At 41.6% G+C, this 18,818-nt stretch overlaps 1 protein-coding gene across 1 annotated transcript; it reads right to left on the bottom strand.

Moving 5' to 3' along the window:
* Positions 1-1,053: 1,053 nt before the first annotated feature.
* On the bottom strand, positions 1,054-18,818 carry CTSC (cathepsin C). The gene is made up of 7 exons (XM_085304369.1): positions 18,653-18,818; positions 17,620-17,765; positions 8,971-9,137; positions 8,299-8,454; positions 6,581-6,696; positions 2,968-3,099; positions 1,054-2,213 (listed from the first exon to the last, which is right to left on the bottom strand). Exons 1-7 carry the CDS (start codon positions 18,816-18,818, stop codon positions 1,711-1,713), a joined length of 1,386 nt encoding a protein of 461 aa, XP_085160495.1. The 3' UTR covers positions 1,054-1,710.

Here is an 18,818-nt window from a genome sequence, read left to right as displayed (position 1 = left end):
ACCWGAGGGCTGTGCTGCCATTCAGAGAGACCTGGACAGGCTGGAGAGCTGGGCAGAGAGGAACCTCCTGAGGTTCAACAAGGGCAAGCTTAGGGTCCTGCACCTAGGGAGAAACAACCCTAGGCAGCAGTACAAGCTGGAGGCTGACCTTGTGGAGAGCAGCTCTGCAGAGAAGGACCTGGGAGTGCTGGTGGATGACAAGTTGAGCATGAGCCAGCAATGTGCCCTTGTGGCCAAGAAGGCCAATGGTCTCCTGGGGTGCATTGGGAAGAGTGTTGCCAGCAGGTGGAGGGAGGTGATCCTGCGCCTCTCCTCAGCCCTGGGGAGGCCTCATCTCCAGTCCTGGGTGCAGTTCTGGGCTCCCCAGGACAAGACACACATGGAGCTACTGGAGAGTCCAGCATAGGGCTATGAGGATGATCAGAGGGCTGGAGCATCTGCCCTATGAGGAACGGCTGTGAGAGCTGGGCCTCTTCAGCCTGGGCAAAAGACGACTGAGGGGGGATCTTATCAATGTGTATAAGCATCTGAAGGGAGGGTGTGAAGCAGACAGGGACAAACTCTTTTCAGTTGTMCCGTGTGACAGGTAACGGGCAGAAATTGAAGCACAGGAAGTTCCGCCTGACCGTGAGGGGGAATTTCTTCACTGTGAGAGTGAAGATTAACTAAGTCTTCTGTTGCATGTAAATTTAATCTAGGAAGAAATAGTTCTCTACTTGCAACTGCAATTCCATTCTTCTTCCAATTCCATTCTTCTACCTTGCATATGTGAAATGCATGAACAGAAGGTTTAAGCACGATTATTGGGGAATTAACTAATTTACTTAATGAATTGCTCCATATCCACAACAAAGACTACTAGATAACCTTGCACCAAACCTGCTTGGTGTTGGGATGAAAAGCTTAGCCTCAGTTGGATTATTCCTAGTTCTTTTCTCCTCTCATTCTCCTTCCTAACCAGCCCAAGTCCTGCTAAAGCAATTCTTGACAAGAATTTCAAGAAGTTCAAAACCAGAGATAGGTCACAAATAAACAAACAACTATTCCCACAGGTACAAACTCCTACAGGAGTGAGGTAACTTTTATTGAACTCTGCACTCATCATTTGCAAAGCACAGCAATAAAATCCAGAACCAGAAACATTTAGTAACATCCTAAAACGTAGAATTAATTTTTACGGTCATAAYGGCCTGACATGCAGCTTTCGCTAGACACTCAAAGCCTTAGAAGTTTTCTTTTAATCAGTATGATTGCTTATTCCCTCTCCCTCACCCCTACGCACACTTACTTTCTAAATTGCAGTAATTTCCTGATTTCTGAGAAGTAAGGCACTACAGTGTCCTTTCAGAGTACAGAGAAGCATGATAATGTACGAGATCTAAAGTTCAAGCTTGTCCAYGGAAGAAAGTGCAACTGGTGACTGAAGATTTATATCAACTAATGAATAGTCATCACCACTGTTACTATAATGGCAATTGCATTTTAGGCGATTTACTGTCAGACTCCAGAGAAGCCTATAATGCTTAGAGCAGAGTTATCCAGTGTCCACATTTAGGAAGGAAATTCCTTCCTCTGTTGCAGACAGTTTMATAAAGCTCTCCTGTTTAACACAGGGAACAGACGTTAGCTGCAGTCTCTTCCAACAATCAGTATGTTTTTACAGCCGGAAATCTGCTTCTCAGACAAGGCACTGGATGGGGATCTCTGTATTTATAGTTTTGGAATAGGAGTTGCAGCCACTGCAATGCTCTCAATTGCACATTCATCAGTGCCACGGCGGATTCTGAAGTAGCCATCCTCCCCCCACRAGGTGCCCCAGCTGTTCTTCACGATCCAGAACTTCTCACCACTTTCTGGATCTTTACCATAGCCCACCAGCAAGACAGCATGATTGGTCAGTTCAAAAGGGTTGAAGTCATCCTGCAGACCAGTGTGATGGTAGATTCCCTCTTTATAGTGCATAAAATCACTATAAACTTCAAAGGCTACTGCCATTGGCCCCTGCAGAACAAGCTCAAGTTTCATCAGGGCTTCATTGCAGCCTCCATAGAAACCACCAACATAGTGATACTCAGAAGTGTAGTAGTGATAACAATTGTGCTTGAAAGTGCATGGAGAATCTTGGGCTGTGTAAGGRAAGCAGTCTTCTTCCACAATGCCAAAATCTTGGACATACTTTCCAGCAATGAGGTATGGAAAGCCACCATCACATCCTAAACAAATAAAATATCTGGTTACTCCCTTGGAGAGTTACTTCTGAGATGGGAGACTTTCCCACTCTAACCTTCTGGAGCACTTTTGGACACAGTATTGAAAACAGACTGCAGTTACTCATATAATCCTAATATTCTGTATTAGATTGGTTATAGCTAACTTTTCTGTGATTTGCTGATCAYAGCAAGAGGCATAGTGGGAATATCATAATGCATGGACCATCTCCTCATCTGTTTGCTCYCGACATCCTATCAACTACAGCAATCAGCTACACACAGTAAAAAATCTGTCATAATATGCATATTGTCCTTTGAAGAGCCTTAGTCATTACTTTTGCTCTTTCCTCCCGCTATGTTCCTCYTCCCTCTGCATATGCTTTAAGAATACTTGGTTTCACTCTTTCCAAGCATGCTTTGCAACTTGCCTATTTTTTCAGCCCAGCTCCTCTCAGTTATTCCCACTTCCCAAGAYAGACCTAATTAAGATCTAGTTCGAGTCCTTAGTGTGGGGCTCTCTACTTCTCATTCAGTTCTACCCCTACAATACGGTGTGCTGATAATTCCTGAATTGTTTCTCGCAATCTTCCAGAAAAAAAAAAGTATTATGAAGTAGAGGCACTCAGACATTTTAGGACAAAAAAATAAACTGAGGGCGGGGARGCCAGTAAAGGGAGGTATGAGAGTTTTGAAGATGCTGTCTCCTTCTGCAATGTCATCAGTATTGAAAGTTACCTTTGTTTACCAGTGTACTTACCCTGAGAATACTGGCTGCAAGACACAACCTTCTGAGGACTAAAGATCGGTTTCTGAGTATTGTTTGTTAGGATACGTATTCTTGCTTCCAGCATAGCCATGGAAGAAAATGCATAGCAGCTGCCACATGAAGCTGAAGAGAAAAAGAAGAAGAAAAAGAAGAAGAAAAAACACAACCATGAAGAGCAGTCAGTAATGTAAGTAAGGTAAGGTCACCTCCATACAGATGCAAATATAGAAGTCCACTGTAAAGAATCTAAGTCTGCCATACCAGCTTTCAGCAATTGGAAGTTAGACAATGATTGAGAAAAAAATCTTTAAATATGTACTAACTTTTAAGCATGTAGGTAATCCTATTTAAAATACATCATTTTAGCAGCTTTTTAAGTAATACTGAGTTTATATTTCAGAATAAGAGATTATATGGCTCTTCAATATATCTTAGTTGTATCACTTAACAGTTATGCTACTTCTTCAGAATGAACCTGCAGGTACAGAGCACAGAAGGCTCAAAACTTTCTGCCTCAGATTATACCTTTTACAGAACAAAGCTGATAAGAGGCAACGAACTATTTTAAATTAACGCTGTAATATTGTTCTATGTAATTTCAACTTACTAGTGGATTTAATGTTGTAATTTACAACTAAAAAAATAATATTCTACTTATGCAACTGCTTTTTAAAATAACTCAAGATCTAGCAGTACAAATATTTGGTATGATGTAGTGGGTTCATCCCTATTCCCCTCACTTTGCAAGGGTATGTAATTGTACACTAGCTTTTCAGAGGCAACTTCCCTTCTGTTGTCTGATAGTGAGCTTACTCCTGACTCCTCTTACGCTTGGGACAAGATGTGCCATTGCTTCTTAGTTTTAGGCCTCTTCACTTCCTGGGAACTTCCAGGAACACATTCACTTCCTGGGAACTTCCAGGAACACATTTAGAATCTTTTAAAGTGGAATGATAAGTATCACAGGGAAGGACAATTACTTAGATGAGGTCCTATTTTATCTACTGATTGCCACCAAGGTGCCCGACTTCCTTTTGTTTCCCTGACAGCAGGTTCCCTGACAGCAGGTAAGTCAAATACTGCAGAGCTATGAAAAGGAGGGAGGCTTGAACAAAATACTTTTACTGAACTGTGAAGGTGTATAAAACCAGAGCTATTAGAAAAGCAGAACTCTGAAATTGCACCTTCACTCAGTTAGATGCATCTCTGAAGAAAAGGTGCAAAAATAGCTTGAACATGAATACTTTGCTCAGCAGGGCTGAATGAAGCAGCAAAATGCACCTCCCACTTGGCATCTGAGATTAGCTATGCCACAGAAAACTTTGCATTATGTGCAAAAAATACCAAAAAGTACAATTAAAAGCAACCTTTGCGTTCTGAAATCAATTAACACGTTGGGATGTCTTTACAGTCACCACCATGGTACACAAGAGGCTTTCAATGTGRCAATCACATTTTAATTATCAACAGAGAACCAGTATAATTGCTAGAGCAGTTGTATTTCTGTGGCTTCCCACAAATGCTATTCTAGAGTCAATGAAAGCTTCAGCAGCACTAGATTCAACTGACTCTGTAGGAAAATACCATTATATTATGCGGAGTGATAAGACACAGAGCACCTACAGAACAACCAGCTGTCCAGGCTTTCTACCTGCCTTGATCTGCAGAGAAAGCTTGYAGGAGTCAGAAGTAGTTGGAATAGAACTTACTGTAAGGCTAATGAAAGTTCCCGTCCTCTCCCCCCAGTTAAGTTGATAAGCAATAAGATACAAGTCTGTATCTTCGAAGAACRTACTTTTGTCTCAGAGAAAGCCCAGAGCTTCTTTACTCTGCTTCCTTCTGGTTCTGAGGCTTACTTTACTGTAATGCAGTTACTGCACTGTGAATGACCTAAGAATGTAAGTTTTTSCTTTCCTGACTATAGGAAATGCCAGCAGGGATCCTAACATGTTTCAGTAAAATATAGTAGTTTTCATACAACTGCAGTTGTTTTCAACTATCTCTCAAGTTATTTTAAAGGGAAAATATACATTCTTTGTAGTTCTTGTCCACTTCAGATGCCAAATTTCTCTTTAAATATTAAAGATTAGTAACTCCACAAGGATGCAAAAAGTCTGTGAAATCATCATCTTCCAATTCATACAATTCTTACCACATGTCCCAGGCAACTTGCATTGTATTGTTTACAGCCTTCTTCCCCATGGCATTTTCTAATTAGTCATCTAATGATTTTAATGATGTATAACTAAAAGTATCTATCCCATCATTTTAATGGAGCATCAATATCCAGTGCCTCAACAAATCACACAAGCTACAGTAAGCAAGATTGCTTAAAATCAGCTTTGGGTTTTCTGGAGAGATAGAAATCCAAGACAGAACCTAAGCAGAATGCACACTCTGTAGACATTTAACATATTCAGCATGGATTCTCAGATTATACAAAAACATTAGGCAGCTTTATTACTGGAAGCAGCATATCATTACTCATTTAGAGAGCTCTTGAAGCAATGATATGAAGAAAGGGAAATTTGGGACCAACTATTCCCTTAGTCTGAGAAGGGTAAAACAGCCATTGAAATTGACAGTTCACAYCAGAAGAAAAGTACAGGTCCAGGATCTATACCTATGTAGAACTATATAATTTTTTGCTGCCATCTTTCATGATGTGAAGTGATATGACAGCTTGTGAGCCACAACTCCTATAGCCCTCCTATGCCTTTTCTTCTACCAAAAAATCCACCTGGCAGATTTTGACAGAAGAGCAAAGCCCTAACCGAGACCAATGATTTAAGGTGTTCCCTCCCACTTATTTCCTGCCACTAACACTACGTTCCAACCCCCTCCAAGGTTGGCAGTCTGACTGAAGCTGGAAAGCTATCAGAAGAGGCAAATTTATTTGGAAGTGGTGGAAAAGAGAAGGGATGTATTAGCTGAGTCCATTCCTGGCTTCTAKGATGGAGTCAGCTGATTCTGAGGTGGAACAGTTATTTCTTACACCATATGCTGTAATAGCACTCATCTATGGAATACAAACATACACCAAAATAATATCCTTAAGTCTACTTTGAGCCTAGTGTAAGAGAAAGGAAAAAATGTTTTTGGAAAGTAGCTACCTGTATATACTCTCTTCACAGTACCTGACACCTCTTCTTGCAATTAGTCATTTAAGGCCTGAAGTTATTGGAGTAATAAAATTTGCGGACAGTATAAAAAAGAAACCCATGAAAATGGTTTAAAGCTACACGATAATTTGTTATCAGCAGGAATTAGTGGAAGAATTAACTATACATCAGTTCTGACAGTCTGCAGACAGCCATGACTGAGACTGTTTGGACAAAATTTAATGGCTGTATGTAGAGCACTACAGTAATTAGCTTTTAGTCCAGTAAAGGACGTGGCTATTTGTGTAACCCAGTACTACTTTCTATTTTGRCATGGAATTGTCAGCCAGAACCCCACCTGGTTTCCACAGGGTGTACCCAGCAAAGGTGCAATCTGTCAACAGCATGACACCACACAAGTGTCATGCCTTTGTGTCAACAGCAAGTTACAGATTACATCAAAGGAGCCCTAGAGAATCTCATTTAAAGTTTTGAATTTCTACCTTGATTCCGAATAGGGCTGACATAATTGACACCATTCACATTTCTCCAGTCCCAGGATTCTGGTAAGTTTGAAGCTTTTTCGAGYAACTCAGGTGTTAGGGGTGCAGGCTTTGGTCTAAAAAGGAGAAAAYACTTTGAGTAACATATTACATACCAGGGAAGGAAGCAAATCACAGAAACACTCAGTTGTCATCTTGTCTTCCATTGGTTGCTTAGTTCATGCTACGCAATTTCAAATAGTCTCCATCTGTGCTAAGTGGGTGTCAGTCTCAAGAGATTAGTTTCAGCAGGATGCAAGACCTATTCAAATCCCTCCAAGACGGATCTATATAATGAAGTATCCGTAAACTGGTTAGGTCAAAATACTTTTGAATTAATTTGAAGTGCTGAGGTAACTCACTGACTGTAGCAGAGCAGCTCTGCAAGAGCTATTTTACATCTCYGCTAGCACGAGGTATGCAGGGTATCTATGGCTGCAGAAGGTACCTTGCCTTGGCAGCATGCACTGACAGCAACTGCAGACTGTTTAATTGCAGACACAGACAGCAACATGGTTTATATCAACACTTCAATAACTGTAGTTCCACTTCCCCAGGGATTTCCCTAGAGCAAGCTTTACTMTAACTGTTCAAACACTTCTGAATGCTACTCATCCTCATTTACCATTTGCAGCCAAGCAATGCTCATATGCATCAGCAAGTCAGAAGCGTCCTATGTTAACCATTCACATGACCCAATTCTTGTTCCATGTCATGTGTCAAGTGCCATTTACAGACACCAGGCCATACTGTCTGTTCATAAAGTATTAGAGGGAGGTACAAAATATCATCATGGCACTGCACAGTGCAACAGTTTCCAAAYGGATTTCTGTATTTAACACCGTACCTTTATAGAGATTTGTCTGTAGGATGAAGCCATGATAGCTTGTACAATACTCTCATGCAGATTAGTGTTTTTATTACAAGACTTCGTTTTGCAGATATACAATTGTCACCGTTTGGAAAAAATCAGTGGCATTCCTACCCAAAGCAGTATCAAAATAGATGGGGGTGGGGAAGGGAAGTAAAATACCACATAAGTAAAACTGATTTCAAGAGGGGAAATTTTAGATAAAAGAACTCTCAGTTCTCAGACTAATGATGTAAAGGAGGATCATGCACACATCCCATCCTCATTCCCATTGTCTCCAAGACCCTGAACGATCTTTCAGGGCTACTTCACACTACTTCATTAAAGCAGCTGAGATATCATTCYGCTGCAGACAGAGAAGGACTCTGGTCACAAGCAAGGTAAGTTGCCATAGTAACAAAGGACTTCCCTCAGAAGACCTTCACTGTTCATATTTAAGAAGGGAATGTGCTTCACTGCTTTTTAACTGAAAATATGAGCTAACTGAAACAAAAAAAAAATCACAGCTATGGCAAGTAACTAATGGGTAGATCGGTGTGCAAGATGGGAGCTGAGACTGTCCCCATCTCTTCACTGCATGTATGATGAAAAGATGAACAATCCCATTTGGATCAACTGCTTKAGACCACAGATAGTTGTTCAGACTGAGAAATATGTTGATACTTCATGAAAATGAGCCAGAATAGCTTGCAACATGACTATACATCTGAACTACAAGCCAAAAACCCAGCCAGGAAGAGCCAGCACAAACAGCAGATTCTTTGCAGCAGCRAGTGGAGATCTAGAGCAAAGCAAGAGGCCTTAATACCTTGGAGCTCTGGAATAGAGACCCCCAGCTCTTCTGGTTAGCTCTTCCAAGGCAAGGTTCTCGTATTCCTTGTATCGTGTTGCTCTCCAGGATTTCTGGAGACTGTTGATAGCATTTATGAAGTCAAAGTTGTGTACGTAACGTCTGCTTGAAAGTCTGTAAATGAAATCAAACAAAATAATTAAGAGAAAGACTTCAGTCRCTCTCCAAACTAAGTATGGAGAAAGCATTTGTCAACATCACTAATTCTGAGTTTTATGGTAGGTACTGATAAAGAGATATGCAATAACCAGACTCAAGGCAAGGCTCCTGATATTTGAATAAGCCTTATCTACAAGGATACAATCATCTCCTTTAGACATACCAGATTTGAACTAGACTTTTAACAGAAACTGCTGGAAACCACAGACTGAAGAAACAGGCACATCCTCCTCTGTCTTTGGGTGTTCAAGTCAACCCCCAACACTACCAGTAATACTATTCATTACAGCTCTGAAGAGCTTGCTCTCACAGTGTAGGATATCTAGTCTCWTTTACGTAACACAAGTAAAGTACAAAGTCATTAACTTTGTTTGCCTAGTCAAAAACTGGTCTGCATGGTTTAGGCTGAACCCTAAAGCAGGATTACCAAATGTTTGATTTCAGTGACAGACTACTTATCTGTTGGTTTACCTTCCCTTGGGCCTCCGGAAAGGCAGCTGATTTGTATGAACATCTGATGGAGATGAAGAAATCTTCTGCCCGCTGAAACAAGCCCAATTGCGGCCAAGTACATCATGTACCCATCCTGGTAGAGTCTCATTACAGTAGCTGGTTACATTCTGGCCTTCCTTTTTGTACTGCAATGTAAAGCGGTGATGCTTGTGTTGAATAGATGCATTTGCTAGCAYAGCAGTAGTCCTTACCCCACCCAGYTGTTTCGTGGTCTGCATTTCAGAGGAAGTGGCCTCTAGCTCAACTGGCACCATGCTCAAGTTCAAAACAAAGAAGCATTAAGAAAACGTTAATCAGATAAAAGAAACTGATCTTTATCAACTTGCTACAAGATGACGATCAGGTTGTGGCTTACCCTTTTAGTAACAACGCGTGCATTAATATTGGTATTAACTATCAGGTTGGTTAAGCAGCTGCTTTCCAGGCAAAATATAAAAGACATCCAACTGGATAAAAGTTTGYGCCATGCAGGAAAGAACTACAATCATCCAAATACCAAGGACAATGTCCATTTTTACAACAGCAGTGTTAAAAATCCAGACACTATCAAGAGCAAAAAAAAATTAACGACTTTAGATTAATAAGTCATTTGGTTCCACGTCAGTGTAAACGAACACCTTTTTCAAGGTCTTTTCCAAAAGCCGCCAGAGTTTAAAACAAGACCAAGCACAGCCTTTATTGATCTGTATTGGCCTTGAATTTGAATACTCAATACTCAATAGGTCTGCTTCCTGAAACATTCAGAGGCAGATCCTGCCTAGAGCGAGAGACTGTATTCATTCATAACAAGGGTAACAGACTTGTGACTTACATTTATGGAAAAATGGGTAATGAACTACCTGCTACGCAGCAAATTCAAACCACAACTTGCCTTTTTTTCCAAGAAACTTCCTCTCCCTTTTCTGGGCATTTAGCACTTTTCTTAAGATGTCAATAACCAGAACACTATTTACACAAGTTTTACAACCTATTTTGGGGGGAAGTGAATTCAGTAAGCTTCTTGTGTTCTGCCCATTCAAACACACAAACTGAACTGTGAGGGAGGCATTCAGGGGCAATACTTTAAGATAAATAAGCAAAGGGCAAAGAGCAAAAAATCATTTTCAGGCTGTCCRTATAGCAACCTAATTCAAGTGACCCCCAAGTCTTCTGCAGCTATCTTTTTGTAGACTGATAGACAGTATAATGTTACTGAATTGGCTTTAAAAGGAAGACATGAGGACTTTAAGACTGTAGCCTATTAATGACATCTAGATGAAGGAAAYGGGAACTCTGAGAGCCTTTTTCAACCACTAACTGGAAATTATGTCCATAAAGTCACAATTTGCTTCCCACACCCTGTCCATGACTTCTAATTGAGATGTAGAGAAGAATCATAGAATCAGTAAGGTTGGAAGGGACCWCCMGAGATCATCTAGTCCAACCTCCCTGCTCAAGCAGGGKCACCTAGGCATGTTAGACAGGGTTGCATCCAGGCAGGCCTTGAAGATCTCCAGAGAAGGAGACTCCACAACCTCTCTGGGCAACCTGGTCCAGTGCTCCGTCACTCTCACAGGGAAGAAATTCCCCCACACGCTCAGGGGGAACTTCCTGTGCTTCAATTTTTGCCATTGCCTCTTGTCCTGTCACACGGGACAACTGAAAAGAGTTTGTCCCCGTCCSCTTGACACCCTCCCTTCAGGTACTTATACACATTGATAACATGCACCCTCAGTCTTCTCTTCCCCAGGCTGAAGAGGCCCAGCTCTCGCAGCCTTTCCTCGTAGGGCAAGTGCTCCAGCAGGTGCTTCAGCCCTCTGATCATCTTGGTAGATGWGTAGTGGAGATACCCCCCGCCCCTCAAAACTCCTGAAAAAATCCCTTATGCTTAATTTCTGTAAGTTTGTTTACTGCCTAGCAAGTCACATGTTAGAGGAACTAAAATAGGATCACGAAACGAAGAAGTAATTGTTGCTACAAAAATGACACTCAGRTACAGACTGCTTGCTACCAGAGGACACAGAATCAAATCAATATTTCAGCATGAAAACCACATGCAACACTTCTTCCTGAGATCAGAGAAGGGCTCTGGCAGATTAGGTCTTCTGACAAGTCCAACTGTACCTKCCTCAAGTGATCTGCCTCCCCAAATAACACACCTAACTAACACATCAGCCRCATCAACTCAGTGTGACACCATTACTTGACTCAAGTGGTTTTGCATTAATATGTCAGACTGAATGAAGACTGCAGAGCTGGCAGCACATGACCATGTCTGTGCACTGCAAAGCAGCCTCCCTCCATGGAGGGCCACTGCCACAGAGCTGTGACTGCTGCACAACTGCTGCATGCATTTCCTCAGTGGTTAGAGTCTTACAACTGGTTTCAATGGTTTCAATCTTTAAAGCAATAAAGGACCACCGTGGCCAAGCCATRTGTAAGAGTTTCATCAGCCACTGCTGACATCTATAGCAGTTAATCCAACCACCTGACCAATCTGGAACAACTCCTGAAGGAACCYAAACTACTTTTACAGTTCAAGTTCTGAGACTTGAAAATATTAACTTTGAAGCCTACTGCAATTGTTTACTTTTAAGTCTGACATCATCTCATCTGAYTTTGTCTAATTCCAAAATTTAGCCAAGTAATTCCAACACTAACTTTAAAAAAGGAAGGAAAACACACACACAAGTTACATGTACCTAATCTAGACATGTTCTTTTTTTTTGTTTTTTGATACAGTAAATTGTACCAAAGTCTTTCCTATGTAGGACATCATAAAGTAATCTAATTGCACCTTCAGCTTCATTAAGAGGAATCACTTTTTGAAGCTTTCTTTACATTTGTAATCTCAAAGTAAGCAAGAAAGCACAAAAATCTTATTGGACACAAATTTAACAGAGACTCAGCAAYGCTATCTACAGCAGCTGCCATCCCATCATCCTTCTATATCCACTGTTCTTRATTTAAGCCAATTCAAGTTCTAGGAGCAGGGACTACCATATACATTAAACCTGATGGAAAGAGTTGCCTCTCATTTGCTATTAAGTTTACAAGTGTGCTTATGCATTTTAATATGGGAAGCACATCCTTAATTAGAATAGGATTGCAGACTTCTGTCTGCAGTTCAAAAATATAGTAGATAAGATCATCAGAAGAAGTTACTGCATCTTGCTACCTCATATAAAATGTAAGCAAATGTCAATTATAGATGCATTTCCTTTGTTCAAGGACATATTCTGCAATATAGTGGTTTATGCTTTAACATTTACACTTTAGGGAAGGAAACAGCAGATGCATATTGTTAGCTGAGTTCAACTACTATAAGACTTGAAATTAACTTCTAATTGATTAGCAGGATTAAATACCATTAACAACTCTGCATAAAATACATTGAGGTTCTTTTTAGAACATCTTCAATTCTATACMTTGACTACTGTCCATTGTCAAGGTTGGTTATTTCAGCAAGGAAGTCCTTAGTTGTAGCCAGGTTTGGGTCTGTTAGGGAAGAGGAAGAGCAAGAGGGAGATGTCACCAAGCTAGTCTGGAAAAGTTCTGTAACTCGAGTAGTGGAATGCTCTACAATCTAATTCTGTCTTTTATGTGGAGTAGTAGTAATGTGCAAAAATGACAAACTTCGTGTTTTTTGCTAGAGAACATCTCCAAAGTCAGAAAGAGCATCGCTTAACTTAGGGGACAAACAGTAATTTGTTTTTAGGGCTTTTTTTTTTTGGCTTCTGTTTTTGTAAATAAGATAATTACTCTCCAAAGCAGTAGTTTTACATTAAATACTACAGACATATCAAATAATTGAGATGTTAGCCTCAACCTTCCTTTCAGCCTCACTCTAGCTTCTTATGCTATGTTGTTACTATTTCTTTTGCCATCACAGGGAAAGGAAAACTTAAGTTTTCTATCAYGCTTAAGCCTACAGAATCCTTAGAACATCCATCACAGAGAATCACAGAACGGCTGAGGTTGGAAGGGGCCTCTGGAGATCATCTCGTCCAACCTCCCTGCTCAAGTAGGGTCACCTAGAACATGTTAGATAGGGTTGCAYCCAGGCAGGTTTTGAATCTCTCCAGAGAAGGAGACTCCACAACCTCTCTGGGCAACCTGGTCCAGGGCTCCGTCACTCTCACAGCGAAGAAATTCCTCCTCACGGTCAGGCAGAACTTCCTGTGCTTCAATTTCTGCCCATTGCCTCTTGTCCTGTCACATGGGACAACTGAAAAGAGTTTGTCCCCATCCCCTTGACATCCTCCCTTCAGGTACTTGTACACATTGATAAGATCCCCCCTCAGTCTTCTCTTCCCCAGGCTGAACAGGCCCAGCTCTCGCAGCCGTTCCTCGTAGGGCAGGTGCTCTAGCCCTCTGATCATCTTTGTAGCCCTACGCTGGACTCTGTCCGGTAGCTCCATGTCTCTCAAACACTCAAGCTYCTGCCAACAGTCAGTATACTTGATTTATACCCACATATAATCTAGTGATATTTAGGTGGCACAYAGTAAATAAGAAGCAGGAGCAAGCTGGCGAACAGCAACCAGGTTGTTTTTTAGGGATGCAAACCAAACACTGAGCAGAGTACTTATTACAGCCTTGTTACAGTACTTGTTATAGGCAACAGCAATGTAAGCATAAAGTAGGATACTGTATTGGACTTCTGGAACCGAGAGACAAGTCTATGTTAAAAAGCAATTAGAGATAAACAAACTGATAGGGATTATTCACATTATTAAAGCAAACTTAGGAGGAAAAAAAACCCTATCAACAAGCTCACCCAATCCATTCCTTTGGTGCAGGAAGTCATTTTCCCAAGTCCCCAGGTGTAAGAACAAGTAACTTGTAAGGTCAGTGAGGTCCTAAGAAAATTTCAGTGAGYGACTGGTAAGTAAGTTGCAGGAACCAAAGACTATTAATCCAGATTTCAACTTTTTTTTTTTTTTTGGATCAAACAGGCTCTATCTACATCCACAAAGCACAGTGACTCTGTTAAAGCCACAGTTTAGACAAGCCCACAGCATTCGTATTAGTAATCAATACCCTGATTCTTTAAACAAAAATATATTGCCAGTTCAGTTAGTATCAGTTGACCCTTTACACTGGGAGCACAGAAACTATTATATTGTCTAAAATACTCCTGTTCATTTAGCCTAGTAGCTTTGCTTCTGTTCAGTTGCAGTGTCTGAAGAAAGTGTTAAAGCATCATAGTAGGTAAATCAGGATGTTCTTGTGCCCTGACAGTATGATGAAGTTTTAGCCACATAATTTACCCTTAGTGCAACATAAACAGAATTGGAAATTTATGAGTGGCAGCTTGAGCAATGAATACCTTCCTGACAAGCCAAAATTCAGTGTTCACACAGGAAAATTATTTCAGAGTAATATTAAGGACTTCAAGAAGTAGCAATATGATAGCCAATGTCTCCATATGAAATATTAGTTCAGTACCTTCATGCTCACCTCACCTGGACGGTGCTGGCAGAGATGATAATTCTTCCTTTCCATGAATTCCAGAGAAACATTCTTTAACGACTTTYGACATACTAAACAGCACTTTAGGCTATGCGAGATTCTGTAAGCCTGCTTTTGTGTTTTCTTCTTGCTCATTTTCCAGGCRAGCATACATAGAGCCCTTTCTAATTAGAATTCTTGTTCACCCTATTCTACTCCAAGGGCTTCTAGATTATGACCAACACTAAGCACATGAAGTCTGCTATAAGGAAATTACTCCTACCAATTCSACCTTTAAGTATATTAGACAACAGGCTATCGATAGTTCTTCAAAAATCCTCTGAAGCATGCATTGAGATGAATGTATTATTTTTTCCCCCCAAGAATGTTTATAGAAGACGACAGTGGAACAGGTCCTAGAACAGTGCTTATGGCATTTGGTTCTGAGGGAACCACATTGACAGTTTATGTTAGGACTATGTATTTTGTAGTTCAGTTTCAAATGTAACCCACTATTTACTGGACTACAAGCAAACTGATGTGCATATTTAAACACGTCACAAGGCCAGGCAGTTTATAAGGAATCATTTCTTTCCCTCTATGAGTGTTGTGAAATAAACTGTTTTACAGATGAACAGCATTGCAAATTCTTGCCTAACAAAGTCAACTAGCTGTTTGCAGAGTGGGGGTAGGGTGAAGGCACCCTGGAACATTTCCTTGTGCTTCTCAGCCATTATACTTGCAACTTCATAATCTGTGATCTCCTTTACAGCACAAGTAAAAGTGAGAGACTTTACAGAAGATAACTGACTCGGGCTGTAATCCTTGCTGTGATCTTTAAGGAAAGATGCCTTTAATTCAAACATGCCTTGTTGATGGAATCCCTGCTACTAATCTGTGAGCYAAACAAGCTTGATGTTTTTCAATAGCAACTGCAAAACTAATGATGAATCCATTTACCTGAAAACGAGGAGGATTTCATGACATCCATGACAGTGACWAGCAAGGTATCCTGCATTTCTGCAGCTCAGGCATATATTTGACTCACTCTGTTTTGAGTGGTAAATTGGATTAGATGATCTCCAGAAGTTTTCTCCAAAATGTATTATTCTATGATGCAGTTTTGGTATATTATTAAATAGTACTCTTGCATATCAACGCATTTCTCTGTACTTATGAATACTGGTAAAGAGATCAGTGCTTATCAGTCACTTGTCTTAGACAGCACTGAACCTCCACGGATTAATTTCACAACAGATGCATGTCAGTAGTATAGCCTGCAGGGCCTCTGAACTATCTTTRATATAGTGTCAAACAACTCTACATTCTGGAGTAAGCTACTTGCTTAATCTGATAATCAAAATCTGCCTCAACTGCTCAACTTATTGGCTTGTGAAGCAACTTTGCATTTCAGTGTAAAATATCAACCTGGGGATTCCCAACATGTTTGTTCAGTTATCTTTCTCCTAAGATGAGTCCAAGTACAGCAGTGACTTTTGCTCATGTCCACCTTCCAGAGCTAGCACACAAGACATAGATCATAGAGAACACTAAAATATGTAGTGCTTGGCTACCCTCAGAGAGGCAGCAATTTATCACAGCTCTTGACAAAAGCTCTCCCTCGTAGAGGAGCTCACAGAGGTGCCTCAGCTTGAGAAACTTTAGAGACAAGACTTCCTAGCTAGAGTAGTTTTGAGCATGTGCAGAGTTTTCATTGCATCCTTTGTTGATCCCATGAGGAATGCCCACAATGACAATTCAGTGTCACTACCTTGCAGAAGAACTCTTAGGTTAAAAGTTTTCTGTGCTAAGCGCACATAAGCAACCACTGTTAGTCTTGTAGAATGACAACCTATGATGCCCTTTTCCTTTGACTTGATGARCTCCAACAGGCCAGGAGGAAGCTGCGGTGAAGTCAAGAGCTTCATACAATATCATTCCTATTCAGTAACGGCTAGCAATTTCCTGGTAGAGTGGTTGTTTGCTTTTGTTAAYATATGAAAACATCAATTTGAAAATAGTTGCTGTGACTCACAGAAAGCTGGTTTGAAGGAAGAGTCATTTCATCACTTCCCTTGCCCCTAGAGAAGGCTCAGATTTTACACTTGGACAAAGTCTGACCACCACCAGGTCATCCGAAACAAATGCAAGATCAGGTCACAAAACAAATAGAGAAGTATGTGTTCACAGTCCCTGCTGAGGTCTGAACAGCCTTGCCACACAAAAYACGTCTCCCAAATAGCAAAATCACCCTGCAGCGGTAGCTTCAAGCCTCCTTCCAGGTTAATAATGCCCCTTTCATCACCTGAATAGCACARCATGCAGCAGTGAACAACACAGCTCATCATAACAGTTCCCTCAGGTTCCAGACCTCCTGTAAGCCCAGCTGAATGTCTATAAGCAGTCTCTTTGGCAAAAGGGAGATACTCCTGTCCACCCGTGACTATCAGCACTGACTTCAACTTGGTCTGAAGTCATGAATAAGTATTGGAAAATACAGTATTACTCCCCCCCCCCCAAAAGAAATAATTTTAGTGGCAGGAAGATTTCTTAAAGATTTACAAAGTTTTTTGGCATAAGACTTAGAGCTCTCAGAAAATCTCTAGTGAGGAGAGTAGATGGCCTCTCTACAGTTAAAAGATTTTCCTGTAACTGAGAACAGCTTTTAGGAAAGATAAAAAAAMCAAGCAAAACCTAGCATTACCTTCTGTATCTTTACCAGACAGGCTTAAAACACTACTAAATACAACATCTTCGTCATTATAAATTAAACTACTCAAAACAAGATTTGCAGTAATGTTTCAATTGGGTCTAAGACATCAAGAAGAAAAATGAAAAATATATTTTTCTCAGGTCATTAGGAAAGTTAGCTTCATAAAGGCRTTCAACCACTCTAAGCATAGCCAGAATGCAAGGCAGCGGCATTTATGACATTCCTCAGAACATGCTGGATGTGAAATATAAATACTTCTTCAGYCCCTCTTCTCCCTACCCAGTCAGTGACAACTATTTCTGTATATTAATTAAATCACTTGTTTGGATAGCCAGGCCAATGATACAGTCAAGGAAAACCAAGTGTCCATTCTACTATGGTTTTTAGTGATTAAGGAGAAGCTCGAGTACAGGCCCTTTTCGTAAGGGTCAGTGATGCTAGAAAACACTAAGTTAACTTACCTTAAAAAAGGCAAACCATTTGTAGTCATTTATCACAAGCTCAAAGCCTTGATTGTAAATCAGAGTGAAGAAGCCATAATTGCCTAGGCTATCCTGAGCCAYGTCTAATTTCTGAAGACTCACAACCACTTTTCTTTCCACAGTTCCTATAAAAGGAATAGGCAAAACAAAACTGTTGCATGGAATAGTTAAAAATAAGAAAAAATGAGCACAAAGCATACCATAACATTTATTTTATTCAAAGARGATAACACATACTTTCTGGATAAAATTCCTTGTAAAAGACAGCAAGYCAATGCACTCCAGGGGCTTCACTTACCTGTCAGTGGTACTACATGTTTACATTTCCACTGCTGGAGAGTATTTATACATTGAGTTAGCAACAGCAGCAGCACTGAGCAGCTGTTACAGCAGCTTATTTAAATGCAGCTTGCTGTACAGCTACACCGACTTGGATGCTGTGTTACTCAGTCCCCTCGCTTGCACTGACAGGATCCTCCCCATAAAAATCTGGGCTCAGGTAGGAGCCACAGGAGACTCCTCCACGCCAGCGCTGGAAAGAAACTCTGCCACTGGCGCCAACTCCAGCGCGGCCTCCTGCCTCGTCTGAGCGAATTAAAAGCAGACGATTCAGGAAAAAAAAGCAAAGTACTGATCATTTTTTAAATAACGCTATCAGGTAATAACGAGAGAAGAGCTCCTCACTGCCACCACCCCTTCAAAGGAAGCGCTGTCGCTACTTCTCAGTGCTCTCAGGCTCACTGGACAAGCTCTCACAGCCGGTAACACCCCAGAAGTTACTCCGAGGCGTTAGCCTAGAGCCAGCCCAAGAACGACGCCGCAGACCGACTTCCAGGAGCGGCCGGGCCGGGAGCGCACGGAGCTGGGAGGAAAGGCGCACGGGGGCCACAGCGGCGCCGGCCCAGCGGCCCAGCCCCCTCCCTCCGTCCTCAGCGGGCGCCAGCGCCCTCGCCCCCGGCCTCCGGCGCCGGGCCCCCTCCGCGCCGCTCCCCGCCCCGGCGGCGGCGCTCACCCGGCTGCGAGCAGTTGCTGTGGCGGCCGCGGGCGGCGTTGCCCCGCCAGACGCGCAGCTCCCAGGTGCCCTGCAGGTCGGCGAAGGAGCAGTTGGCCGGCGTGTCGGCCCGCAGCGCCCCGAGCAGCGCCGCCAGCGCCGCGGCCGCCAGCACCCACCGCCCCAT

This window comes from Rhea americana, unplaced genomic scaffold, assembly GCF_003343005.1.
Source record: "Rhea americana isolate MKP2758 unplaced genomic scaffold, rheAme1 scaffold_208, whole genome shotgun sequence".
Lineage (NCBI taxonomy): Eukaryota > Metazoa > Chordata > Aves > Rheiformes > Rheidae > Rhea > Rhea americana.
Note: the sequence above shows the minus strand (reverse complement) of the source record. Positions and strands in the feature narration are given on the sequence as shown.